The sequence below is a fragment of the Eschrichtius robustus genome, chromosome 3 (genome assembly GCF_028021215.1).
Source record: "Eschrichtius robustus isolate mEscRob2 chromosome 3, mEscRob2.pri, whole genome shotgun sequence".
NCBI classification, from domain to species: domain Eukaryota; kingdom Metazoa; phylum Chordata; class Mammalia; order Artiodactyla; family Eschrichtiidae; genus Eschrichtius; species Eschrichtius robustus.
This window is the reverse complement of record NC_090826.1, coordinates 28,571,902-28,586,546: the sequence shown is the minus strand read 5'-3', so window position 1 is coordinate 28,586,546 and position 14,645 is coordinate 28,571,902. Positions and strand designations below refer to the sequence as shown.

The 14,645-nt window shown below is 36.6% G+C and overlaps 1 protein-coding gene across 3 annotated transcripts in view; it reads right to left on the bottom strand.

Moving 5' to 3' along the window:
• The window catches only part of ZMYM4 (zinc finger MYM-type containing 4), a 175,596-nt gene that overhangs the window by 94,714 nt on the left and 66,237 nt on the right, over window positions 1-14,645 (bottom strand). For 2 of the 3 annotated variants that reach the window (XM_068539484.1, XM_068539485.1), the window contains exon 2: window positions 6,415-6,460. The exons of the other annotated variant lie outside the window; for it this stretch is intronic. In XM_068539484.1, coding sequence (XP_068395585.1) covers window positions 6,415-6,460 — 46 coding nt within the window. The remainder of the gene's footprint in view (window positions 1-6,414; window positions 6,461-14,645) is intronic. 3 annotated transcript variants of the gene reach the window in all.

Below are 14,645 nucleotides of genomic sequence, written 5' to 3'. Positions count from 1 at the left end.
AAAATAGTTCTACAGATTTGTTGCACAAAAACGTGAATGTACTTAATATTATGGAACTATACACTTAAAAATGATTAAGATGGTAAATTTTTACATTATGTGGTTTTTTTACCACAATTTAAAATGAATAAATAAAAACTGTAATGTTTATATAATGAATTACTATACATCAGTGATGAATGAATGAGAACTAAATGATCAGTACAGACAAATCTCAAGAATATACAATAAGGGACTTCCCTGGTGGCACAGTGGTTAAGAATCCACCTGCCAGGCATCCCTGCTGGTGCAGTGGTTAAGAATCCGCCTGCCAATGCAGGGGACACGGGTTCGAGCCCTGGTCCAGGAAGATCCCACATGGCTCGGAGCAGCTAAGCCCGTGAGCCACAACTACTGAAGCCTAGACGCCTAGAGCCCGTGCTCTGCAACAAGAGAAGCCACTGTAATGAGAAGCCTGCGCACCATAACGAAGAGCACCCCCACCCGCCACAACTAGAGAAAAACCATGCACAGCAATGAAGACCCAATGCAGCCAAAAAGAAAATTAATTTTAAGAAAAAGAATATACAATGATAAAACGAAGTGGTAACATATACAGTATGATTAAAAAATAATACAGAGTTCATAAATAAGCAAAATTAAACAATATATTGATCAACAATGAAAATGTGGTTAAAAACTATAAAGAAAAACAAGGAAAAATGGCAAAAAATACATACTTATCAATAATTACTGTAGGGCTTCCCTGGTGGTGCAGTGGTTGAGAATCTGCCTGCTAATGCAGGGGACACAGGTTCGAGCCCTGGTCTGGGAAGATCCCACATGCCGTGCAGCAACTGGGCCTGTGAGCCACAACTACTGAGCCTGCGCGTCTGGAGCCTGTGCTCCGCAACAAGAGAGGCCACAATAGTGAGGGGCCCGTGCACCGCGATGAAGAGTGGCCCCCGCTTGCCGCAACTAGAGAAAGCCCTCGCGTGGAAACGAAGACCCAACACAGCTAGCTAGCTAGCTAAATAAATAAATAAATAGATAGATAAATAAATAGATAAATAAATAAAAATTACTGTAAATGTCACTGGACTAAAAGCTCCGATCAAAAGCATAGAGTGACTGATTGGACGATAAAACAAGAACGTAAAATATGCTGCCTACAAGAGACCCACTTTAGGGCAAAAGACATGAATGGATTGAAAGTGAGGGGATGGAAAAAGATATTTCATGCAAATGGAAATGACGAGAAAGTGGGGACAGCAACACTCATATCAGATAAAATAGACTTTAAAACAAAGGGTATAAAAAAAGGCAAAGAAGGACACTATATAATGATAAAAGGATCAATACAAGAAGAGGATATTACACTCATTAAGATAAATGTACCTAATATAGGAGCACCCAAACACATAAAATACTAACAGACATAAGAGGAGAAACTGACGGGAACACAATAATAGCAGGAGATTTTAGAACCCCACTGACATCAACGGACAGATTTTCCAGACAGAAAACTAATAAGGCAACATAGACTCTAAATGACACAATAGAACAGTTAGACTGAATTGATATCTATAGGACACTATAGCCAAAACAACCAGAACACACATTCTTTTCGAGAGCACGTGAAACACTCTCTAGGATAGACAACAGTCTGTGGCCCAAAACAAGCCTCAACAAATTTAAAAGGACAGAAATTATTTCAAGCATCTTCTCTGACCACAAAGGCATGAAACTAGAAATCAAGCACAGAGAGAAAAACAAGAAAAAAAACAATTACATGGAGACTAAACAACATGCTACTAAAACACTAATGGGTCAACGATGAAATCAAAGAAGAAATCAAAAAATACCTCGAGATAAATGACAATGAGAACACAACCATATAAAATCTATGGGATGCATCAAAAGCAGATCTAAGAGGGAAGTTCACAGTGATACAGGCCTTCTTCAAAAAGGAAGAAAAATCTCAAATAAGCAACCTAACCTACCACCTACAATAATTAGAAAAAGAAGAACAAACAAAACCTAATGTCAGAAGAAGGAAGGAAATAATAAAAATCAGAGAGGAAAGAGAGATTTTTTTAAAAAAATCAATAAAACCAAGAGCTGATTTTCTGAAAGGATAAACAAAATTGACAAATCACTGGCCAGGATCACTAGGAAGAAAAGAGAGAAAAGCCAAATAAACAAAATAAGAAATGAAAGAGGAGAAGTAACAACCAATACAACAGAAACTCAAAAAATCCTAAGAAATTACTATGAACAATATATATGCCAATAAAATATACAACCTAGAAGAAATAGACAGGTTCCTAGAAACATACAGCCTGCCAAAACTGAATCAAGAAGAAACAGATAATTTGAACAAACCAATCACTAGAAGTGAAACAGAATTTGTAATAAAAAACAAACAAACAAACAAAACCCTCCCTGCAAACAAAATCCAGGACCATAAGGCTTCATTGGGTAATTCTACCAAACATACATAGAAGAACTCATACCTATACTTCTCCAACTCTTCCAAAAGATTGAAGAAGAGGGTCATGATTGAAGAGGAGGGTCAATGACTCCCGAAGTCATTCTATGAAGCCACCTACACCCTAATACCAAAACCAGACAAAGAAAATACAAGAAGAGAAAATTACAGGCCAATATCTTTGATGAAAACAGGTGCAAAAATCCTCAACAAAATATTAGCAAACAGAATCCAACAACGCATCAGAAGGATTATACAACATGATCAACTTGGATTTATTCCAGGGTCACAGGGATAGTTCAACATATGCAAAGCAATCAATGTGATACATCACAGCAACAAAAGACAAAAACCAACAGATGCAGAAAAAGCATTTGATAAAATTCAACATCCATTCATGATAAAAACTCTCACCAAAATGGGTATAGAGGGAACATATCTCAACATAATAGAAGCCATTTATGACAAACCCACAGTCAATACAGCACTCAGCGGTGAAAGCCTGAAAGCCTTCCTGCTAAATTCTGGAACAACACGAGGATGCCCAATCTCACCGCTTCTATTCAAACATAGTATTGGAAGTCCTAGCCGCAGAAATCAGACAAGAAAAAGAAAACGTATCCAAATTGGAAGGCAAGAGGTAAAATTGTCATTGTACACAGATGACACAATACTCTATATAGAAAACCCTAAAGACTCCACACAAAAACTATTAGAACTAATAAATGCATTCAGCAAGGTAAAAGGATACAAGCTTAATGTAAAGACATCTGTTGCATTTCTTTACGCTAACAATGAAATCACAAAAAGAAAGTTTAAAAAAAAAACCATTTAAAATCACATCAGGTGACATGATACTACACATAGAGAATCTTAAAAATGCTACCAAAAAACTACTAGAGCTAATCGATGAATTTTGTAAAGTAGCAGGATACAAAATTAATGCACAGAAATCTCTTTTATCAATTATTCCTTTATTCTACCAAATAACAATTATAATTCAAAACCTGTGATTCCAGTGAACTAGGGGGCAATTCAGAAATTAACACAACATTGTAAATCAACTATACTTCAATAAAGAAAATTTTTAAATCTCTCTATTCTATTTTTTTCTAATATTTATTTATTTATTTGGCTGCGCCAGGTCTTAGTTGCGGCATGTGAAATCTTCATGGCCACGTGTGGGATCTTTTTTAGTTGCGGCATGTGGGATCTTGAGCTGCGCATGCGAACTCTTAGTTTCGGCATGCGGGATCTAGTTCCCTGACCAGGGATGGAACCCGGGCCCCTGCATTGGGAGCGCAGAGTCTTAATCACTGGACCACCAGGGAATTCCCTCTCTATTCTATCTGAACTTCTTTCAAACTTCACATAAACTGGCATTGGTTAAGGGAACATGAATTAGGGTAATGCACCATATATCAGTCACTTCCACTATCACCATGTTATCTTGAATAATCCACAGCACAAATCCTCCAAACGATGAACCGGAAGTTGGACAACCCTCCTCTCTCTTTTGATTTGCATAAAATATTGAAGGCTTTTTTCTTTTAAATCCCTTTCACTGAAAACACTACATATTTGGAAAGTCAATTCAACTTTTTCATGTTTAAACCAAATTTCCCAAAGTCCTCACTGATGGAGTTACATTCTATCAGTTTATGTGTCCCAATAATTAGCAGACACTATAGTCTGCTGAAAGTTTCAGAAGGATGGTGCCCTAGAAGGGCTGAACTTGATCTATAAAACCAAATATGTGAAGCCGCACATCCTGGTGGTCTTGGGCAATGAACATATGGTAAGTCTGGTATTACACAAACATTCTGATGCACTTGCCTGAGAAACAGTGAATCTCCTTTTTTTCTGGACATCGACATCAAGACAAAATGGTAGGCCTCAAATGACCATCTTTGGAATCAAGCACTTCCTGAATACCATCTATGTAGCAGTCTGCCCTTATCTCTCCTGAATAGGTGTCTGTGTTCCTGAGTTCCCTTCACAGAGGGAGGCCAGTCTCCTCTTCCAAGCTAGTCACTTCTCTGCCTTCAACAGCCCCTTAATTATAAACTACCAGAAAGGGGGAGATAAAGGTAATCTTTACCACACCATTTGCACTTAACATTTGGTATAAAATCCCCTGCTTGTAAACCTCCAGCCTAAAAATGTTTGCAGGGATGAAGCAAAAAAAGCACCAGGCACCAGAAACATAAACCCAAATGTTGTGTGTACAGACCCATTGTATAGCAGCTTGGTTACTGCCTTAAGATTTCTGCTACCACTTTAAGATTGTTGTTACTGCAACATCTTTAACAAATAAAGCATCAGATTAAAACCATCATTAGAAAGCTATTTGATTAATTTCTATTACTAGTATACAGACTTGAGCAAAGGCATATCCAGAAGCAGGAAATCAAAAATTATTTGCTAAAAGTGAGACATAATGCCTGAGGGATACCTTCTAACAGCCATGTTTTATTTTTTGATCCTGTTCCCCCTGACCACAGATGACTGGTTCAAAGATAAACATCGGATGCAAGCTGGCCCAATCATAATCTTCCTAGGAACTTAAAATCTAAAATGGATAAAAAGAAAGACTAAAAGTCATTGGAGCATAACTGCTTTCTGGCAGCACTAGAGAGAGCAGGCCCACAATCACATTTCACTGAGTTCCCTGGAGGAAATTTGTTCTTTACCTCCTCCCTAAATTCTGTGAAATACCTCAATATACTTCTAAAGTTTTTTTCTGGATAAGCGAGCAAGAGTCTATTTTTCTTGCTTACATGCAACAAAAAGGATATTCAATAACTAAACCCAATGAGGATCAGGAGAGCTATTTTCTTCTCAACATGTAGTCTGAAAACTGTTATCACTCAAAAAATATAAACAAACTAATTCCAAAGAGAAAGAAGGTACTCACAGATCCTTCTGGTGAAAGTAAACAAAAAACAAAAGAAATGAACATTCCACTTGACTCAGGAATTCTAGATGATAAAATTTATCCTTCATAAACATCCTTTGATGATTCATCAATTCTATTCTTAGATTCACTAAACTTATTGTGGTAATCATTTCACCATGTATGTAAGTCAAAACATTATGTCAATTATATGTCAATAAAGCTGGAAGAAAAAGTCTATCCTTAGAATTTATCCTACAAAAACACTTCAGCAAGTAGACAAAGATGTGTATAGAAATGCATACTTAATATTGTTTGTAATAGTAAAAAGTTGAAAATAATATACACACATGTAAAAGAGGAATCTGATTAACTTATAGTACAGCCATACAATAAAATACTGAGTACCCACTAAAAAGGATGCAATAGGTCCATATCCACTGACATAGAACGTATCTAGGCAGTTGTATGAAAAAAGCAAGAACAGCATTCATAGGATACATAAATCCCCACCCATCACATAGAGATATACACTTACATTCATAGAAAAAAGTCTGGAAAGATATATATTACACGTTTAAAACTGATTCTCCTTGGAGAATGGTAAAGGCTTTTATTTTCTGCTTTATTCATTTTTGTATTATAAAATAGAATGTATTACTTTTATAATCTAAGAAACAAAGTTTCTTTTAAGAAAACCATATAACAATGGAAAAAATATGAAGAGAAAATTAAGAGACCCTGTAAACAAAGTAGAAACCTTTACTGAGTGATAAGTTCAATATGATCCACACATACACAAAGCATGGTTATATTTCAACATTAATAACTATGAGAGTAAAATATTTAAAGAAAAGAGTAAGATTCTTACAATTCAGATTAACTTTATTAAAATACTAACAGGGTGTGATAAGATCTAAACTTAAATCAAATTGGACCATCACATTAATTAGCCCTAACTAATCACTGTTATAGATTAATGTTTTCTCTAGACATATTTATTATCTATCTAAAGACATGATTGGTTTCTTTCTAGAACGGTACTTACAGTTCTCTACAATTTCATCAAAAACTGCACCAGTTTTCTGCTCAAACTGAAAAAGCAAAAAAAGAAAAAGCAACATTATTATCATATTCTTCATTCATACCCTTTAGTGTCCCTCCTTGCTCTCCTTAGAGCTGTAATCTTCAACCCAAAGTATATGAATTCACAACAACATAAACAAAAACACTGCCAAACAGAGTAAAGTAAAATTCAGAATGAATAAAAAGGGTTCTCAGGCCAAAGCCCGCAACCCAAAAATGAAGACATAAATACATGCCCTCACTATAAAAAAGCTACTTATTTTATTTTTTAAGGTTTTTTTAAAAACTGAAGTATAGTTGGTTTACAATGTTTCAGGTGTACAAAAAAGTGATCCAAAAAAGCTACTAATTTTTCAAAAATCACTTTTCTATCACAAAATACAGAGGATCATATACTTTTGTAATAATAATAATAAACACATCCAACACTTACTGAGAACTTACTAACAACACTTATTATTCAGAACTATATAAAACTTCTAATCAAAACTGAACAGAACAGGGCTTCCCTAGTGGCGCATTGGTTAAGAATCTGCCTGCCAATACAGGGGACACGGGTTCGAGCCCTGGTCCAGGAAGATGCCACATGCTGCGGAGCAACTAAGCCCGTGCGCCACAACTACTGAGCCTGTGCACTAGAGCCTGCAAGCCACAACTACTGAGCCCATGCGCCACAACTACTAGGCCTACGCCCTAGAGCCCATGCTCTGCAACAAGAGAAGCCACTGCAATGAGCAGCCCATGCACCCAACGAAGAGTAGCCCCTGCTCGAGGCAACTAAAGAAAGCCCGCATGCAGCAATGGAGACCCAACGCAACCAAAATTAATTAATTAAAAAAAAACAACTGAACAGAACAACCAGCATCAATAGGTTTTGCTCTTAGGCTAAAGCAAGAAATCTGCTGCTCTCTAATATTTATTTATTTATTTTTTGGTTGCATCGGGTCTTAGTTGCAGCACGCAGGATCTTTCGTTGTGGCGCCTGGGCTCTTCATTGCGGTGCGCGGGCTTAGTTGCCCTGTGGAATGTGGGATCTTAGTGTCCTGACCAGGGATCGAACCAGCGTCCCCTGCATTGCAAGATGGATTCTTAACCACTAGACCACCAGGGAAGTCCCTCTGCTTCTGTTTAAATGAAAGTAAACCATATTACAGGAATGGTTCCTTTTTCAGCATGTTAGGGCCCAAGACAGAAGCAGAGCCAAGTCTGACGTAATTTCAGGCCTTTAAAACAGACATAGGGGGGAAAAAAGTAAAGCAGCAGCAACTCCACCCAGAAGCTAATAGAGACACTACTAGCATGTTTCACTCCTAGTCTTTAAAGGTCTCCTCACTTTGGCAAGTTTGAGCATTCCAACCTCCTGCTTCTCTACTCATCAATGAGGCAAAAACAGAAGCAAGTCAGCTTTGTGATAAACCTTGCCTACTAAGCTACAGAGTGAATCTCCCCATTCAAGGGAAAAACTTCAGGGAAAAAGAACTACCTAGCTACCTACATAACTACAGATGAAACAACACGACAGCTAGCTAACACTCATAAATGTGAACAGACAGACAACCGAGGATCCCAGGTTTCTGAAAGAAATTAACTATGGGAAAGAGAAGGCTCAAGGTGAATTAACAGAATAACCACTCCAGAAGGAAACAATTTACAGAAAACAAACTTCTAAAAAATATTTTAAGTGGTTATCTGAGATATCTGAGAGGCCACTGATACAAAAAACTAAACATGAGAAAATATTTAGATGGGCCATGAAAAGGAGACATGAGAAAATATTTGGAAACAAGAAAATGGCTGCAAAAATAAAAATCTTACTGGACAAGCTAATGACAGAGTTCTCAATCAGTTTCCAAAAAACAAAAAGTCAAACAGTTGGAAGATATTTTATATGAAAACATGGAAGATTAAATGATTAGGTGTAACAGAAATCTCAAAGGCAAATCCAAAGAAGAGAACAATAGACAGGTGAAATAATAGAAGAAAATTTCCCTGAACTAAATAAATGAATATTTGAGATTGAATGGGTCCACCAAATAACAAAAAGAAAGCGAAAAAAAAGATACATCCCGGTGAAATTTCAGAGTTTCCAAAAGCAAACAAAAAGAGAAAATAAAAAATTATAGTGCACGTTATTCATTAAACACATTTAACATAACTGAATTCAATGATATGAACACTGAAAAGGAAAGCAAAGAAAAGAAATAGTAAAGGTCATTCTACCTACCATTCCACTCAACGAGCTATGCTCTATAATAAAAGGGAAATGGGAGATGTGACTCTGCAAGCCAAAGAATGAAAGCACTTGTCTGCACTGAAAGGGATCCGAGGGTGGTAGGATGAATTGGAAGACTGGGATTGACATATATACACTATTGATACTACATATAAAATAGATAACTAATGAGAACCTACTGTACAGCTCAGGGAATTCTACTCAGTGCTCTGTGGTGACCTAAGTGGGAAGGAAATCCAAAAAAGAGGGGATATATGTATATGTATAGCTGATTCATTTTGCTGTACAGGAGAAACTAACACAACATTGTGAAGCAACTAGACTCCAATAAAAATTTTAAAAATAAATGAAAATATGTAAGAAAAAAAAAAAGAAAGAAGGGGATCCGAGTGTTTGAAGATAATGCACTTTTTGTACAATACTGCTTTTCCTTTTCCTGGTGATGAAAATGTTCTAACGCTGATGTGGTTGCACAACTGTGAAAATACTAACAGCTACTGAATTATGTGTTTTAAATGGGTGAACTGCATGACATATGAATTGCATCTCTATTAAGCTGTTTTAAAAACACATTGAGAAAAATACTTCTATGAAGTTTAGGTATTAAAAACCAAAAGGCACTACTGAAACAAGATTAACAGGGAGATGTTATGTGGGCATATACCAGTATTTTTTTAAACAGTAATTTTTAAAATATACATTCAAATGTGTTAAATAAATAATATGTTTAACACAATGAAGTCCCTCAAGTACAATTTCCTGTGTGATGAGGTTACCTCATTTTAGTGCTAACCTCTTTATGTATTTGAACTTCTTGATAAGGCAGAGCATCAATTAAGGGAGAGTCTATCTTTGACTCATTTTGATTTTGTTGTTGTTTTTGGTTTTTTCTTCTTTAGAAAATTTTTTTATTTTATATTGGAGTATAGTTGATTTACAATGTTGTGTTAGTTTCAGGTGTATAGCAAAGTGACTCAGTTATACATATACACATATCTATTTTTCAAATTCTTTTCCCATATAGGTTACTACAGAGTATTGAGTAGAGTTCCCTGTGCTAGATAATAGGTCCTTGTTGATTATTTTATATATTGTAGTATGTATGTTAATCCCAACCTCCTGATTTATCCCTCCCATCCACCTTTCCCCTTTGGTAACCTTAAATTTGTTTTTGAAGTCTGTGAGTCTCTTTCTGTTTTGCAAATAAGTTCATTTGTTTCATTTTTTTTGTTTCCACATATAAGTGATATCATATGATATTTATCTTTGACTTACTTCACTTAGTAAGATAATCTCTAGGTCCATCCATGTTGCTGCAAATGGCATTATTTCATTCTTTTTTATGGCTGAGTTATATTCCATTGTATATATGTACATCTTCTTTATCCATTCATCTGTTGATGGACATTTAGGTTGCTTCCTTGTCTTGGCTATTGTAGATAGTACTGCAGTGAACATTGGGGTGCATGTATCTTTTCAAATTATGGGTTTTTTCCAGATACATGCCTAGGAGTGGGACTGCTGGATCATATGGTAGCTCTATTTTTAGGTTTTTAAGGAACCTCCATATTGTTCTCCATAGTGGCTGTACCAATTTACATTCCCACCAACAGTGTAGCAGGGTTCCCTTTTCTCCACACCCTCTCCAGAATTTATTATTTGTAGACTTTTTGAGGACGGCCATTCTGACTGGTGTGAGGTGATACCTCATTGTAGCTTTGATTTACATTTCTCTAATAATTAGCGACGTTGGGCATCTTTTCATGTGCCTGTTGGCCATGTATATGTCTTCTTTGGAGAAATATCTACTGAGATCTTCTGCCCATTTTTTGATTGGGTTGTGTGTTTTTTTTAGTTTTTATTTGTTTTAATTCAAACCTGCTGGTGACTACTCACTTAACATTGCACAAGCAGGTAATACTAACAACACTCTCAATTATGGACTCCATCAGGACTCCAGAACACCTGCTTGCCCTATAATCTCACCAATGGGGTGACAACAAATGTACAAGTAATAAGACTTAGCTTTGTTACAATATAGTGATTTCGCTAAATGCGTTTAGGTGCTTCTTGTCCAACCTGTATATTTATAAATAAGAAATTAGATACAAATAGTAATTTAGCTTTGAAATTAATGTACTACTCATCGCTCAAGTTTTATGAAAGATTTAATTGGACTTAAAAGCCAAGCTGACTTCGGGACTTCCCTGGTGGCGCAGTGGATGAGACTCCGAGCTCCCAATGCAGGGAACTAGATCCCACATGCATGCCGCAACTGAGTTCGCATGCCACAACTGAGGAGCCCACATGCCGCAACTAAGGAGCCCTGGAGCCACAACTGAGGAGCCCGTTTGCCACAACTAAGACTTGGTGCAACCAAATAAATAAAGTATTTTTTTTTAAATCCATAATAAATATTTTGTATGGGCAAGGATTTTCTCAATACTACAAAACCTAAAATTAAAATTAAAAAAATAAATGAATATAGATATTAATTTAAGACAAAAAATTACCGGTTCATTTTTAGTTATCAAAATAGTCTCATAGGTTCTACCCATTCAAAACATATAACTGTTCATATTTAAACTTATAAAATAAATAACTTTAAGAGCTTACTTTCAAATTTCCTTATCCACAAAATATAGATATAGTGATACTTACACTTCCCAGGATTGTTAGGATGATTAAATGAAAAGCATTTAGCATGCTACTTAGCAAATTGTAAATATACAGTAAATGTGAGCAATATGATTACACTAATAAAAGATATCTTCCCTTGTTTTAAAAATTAGGGTTCACTACAACATTTCACTTGTAAAAATGTGTCCACTGCTTAAAATAAAAGGAAAGCACTGGGCAAATGTTTCAACCCTCTGTATTTCAAACATTAAGCACTAGGGATAAAGTATATTTTTACTTACAAAAGAGAACACTCAAGTTCCCTAACCCTGGAGGGATTAAAAATCCCAATATACTGTGAATTGATAAACACCACCCACAGCCACCTGAAGAAAAAAAATTTAAACATTTAAAAAATCACAGTTAGAGGGAATTCCCTGGCTGTCCAGTGGTTAGGACTCTGCGCTTCCACTGCAGGGGCCCGGGTTCGATCCCTGGTCAGGGAACTAATCCCACATGCCACGTGGCGTGGCCAAAAAAAAAAAAAAAAATCACAGTTAGAAATTTATTGGGACTTCCCTGGTGGTCCAGTGGTAAAGAGTCCACCTTCCAATTCAGGGGACGGAGGTTCAATCCCTGGTCGGGGAACTAAGTTCCCACATGCCACGGGGCAACTAAGCCCACATGCCACAACTACTGAGCCCACGTGCCTCAACTAGAGAGCCCGCATGCTGCAAACTACAGAGCCCACGTTCCACAACTAGAGAGAGAAAACTCACACACCACAACTAGACAGAAGCCCGCGCACCCCAATGAAGATCCCACGAGCCGCAACTAAGATCCGATGCAGCCAAGAATAAAATAGTTTTTTAAAAAAAAAGAATCTTATTGGATCCTAAACCAATAATTTTTATTTTAAAAAAGTTAATTTTCTCTTTGATCCTCCATACAACTTCACAAATTCCCTGGACATAATTGCTAGAATGCCTAATACCATGAACACTTTTCTCAAACTGGTTTTAATATTTGTAACAATTTGAGAGTTTATATGATAAACGTATTCAATGAAAACTAAATAATAGACCAATAGCTGTAAAATAGTTCAGGGAGTTGAAGGTGGATTTTTCAATGATTAAGCAGATACTGAAAACTACCAAATGTGCTTCAGCATCTTCTTCTCTAAAACCTACTCTTTTCACCTTTTTTCATTTTAGTAGGAGCCCCAACACCCTGGAAGTCAAACAAGAACTCTCAAAACTTTTCCTCCATTCTCTTCAACTGATCAGTAGTAAGAACTATTATTTATATTTTTAACACATCTTAGGGTTTTAGATAAACCACTACTCTCCATGATGAGCTAACCTATACAGGAGGTCAGGAAAGACAAAGAAACCCTGTTCCGTAATTTAAGATCTGAAGGATGACTAAGAATTAAAACAGGTGAAAAGATGGGAGAAAAGATTCAAGAAAAGAACAGCAAATGTAAAGGTTCTTAGAGGGAGAAAAAATATAGAATTCAAAAAACAGAACGACTAGGTGGACAAGAATTCTGGGAGTAAAGCAGGTCAGCACTGTAAAATAAAGCTGAGGACAAATCATGGGCCAAACACTGGACATTCTTTACAGACAGGGTGACCACATATTCCAGTTAGCTTAAAGCATCTCAGCTTAGGCCTTCATCCCCATGTAATTGTTAATGCGTTCCCTTTCACTCTCAAAAGTGTCTCAGTTTGGGACTTCCTTGGCAGTCCAGTGGTTAAGACTCCCCGCTTCCAATGCAGGGGGCGCAGGTTTTGATCCCTGGTCGGGGAACTAGGATCCCGCATGCCACAGGGTGCAGCCAAAAAAAAAAAGCAAAGAAAAAAAAGTCTCAGTTTGGTCACCCTAAGTATTAGTCATGTTTAGACACTGGACTTTATCCTAAGAAAAAAAACTGAAGGAGACGGCAAGAAGGAAGATTCGCGTTCTGAAAACAATTACTCTGTGGAGTAAGGTTTTCTTACTCCTACCCAACGTTCTCATCATACCATTCTCATATTGTTTTCTTTCTACTGGTAATGACTTATACCTGATAAAATTCCAATGCTACTGCTGGGTTTTGTAGTTGTTGTTTTTTTTCCTGCCGTACCACGCAGCTTGCAGGATCTTAAGTTACCCAACCAGGGATTGAATCAGAGCCACTAGCAGTGGAAGCGTGGAGTTCTAACCATTGGACCACCAGGGAATTCTCTCCAATGCTTCTTTAAAATACAGCTCTTCAATAAGGCCTTTCCTGATAACCCATTTAGAATTCTTGACTCCTTCTCTGTAGCACTTGATTCATATTTCATTTACAGCCACTTATGGCACAGTTAACTTATGTATGTGTCAGTATCACTTTCTAGATAAACCTTTTTTATCGTGGGATACCTATAGGCCCTAGCACATTGTGTTGTATAATCTCTCAATATCTTTTATATAAAGTGAATATCATAACTTTGCATTTCTCAGTATTTGCTATGCAAAACCTTCAAGGGGCCCTAAGGAAAAAAGAGTTCTGTGATCAGATATTTTTTCCAAATATAATACTATAGAACTTTTCCACCATTTGGCATGAAGTTTTATTCATCATCATCAATTTGGTAGGAAAAAGATGTTATCTCATTTAAATTTGCATTTTGCTGTTTTATTTACATTTAATTGCTTTCATTTTCATTTTTGAAATTTTGAAGAATCTTTCCATATAGTTATTAACCATCTGTGATTATCACTTCTATCAACTGCCTGATTACAGAATTTTTTAGATTACCTGAGGCAAAGGTTCACAAACCATAATGATTAGTGGTCAATACTTAGCAAGAACCTTACCCTGTGCCTGGTCTTTTTCAAGCACTTTACATAACTTAATTCAATTTAACCTCCTCAAAATCTCATCAAGTAAGTACAGTTAACACCTCTATTTTGTAGGTGAAGAAATGGAGGTACTGAGAGTTTAAAACTACACACGCACATAGAGCTGTGAAAAAGGCTCCCCAGAAAAAAACCCAAACTTCTGACCCTCCACAATCTGGCCCTACTTCCTCTATTGCTTCATCTTTTCCTGCCTTGATATACCCATTACATCCCCATCCCCAAAGCAAATGCTCTAGCTAATAACCTATAGCTCACCCAATCCATCACATAGTTTCATCTCTCTAGACCATTGTGCAGTGTTTAAGCTTCTTCAGTCTTAAATCAATAGCTAATGCCTACTAAGCCTTCATACCTAAACTAAAGTTACAACTCTTTAACGATGCCATAATCTCACATAATCCACAAACATCCAACATCCTGAACAAGGTAGAATTCACAACTCTTTCCCA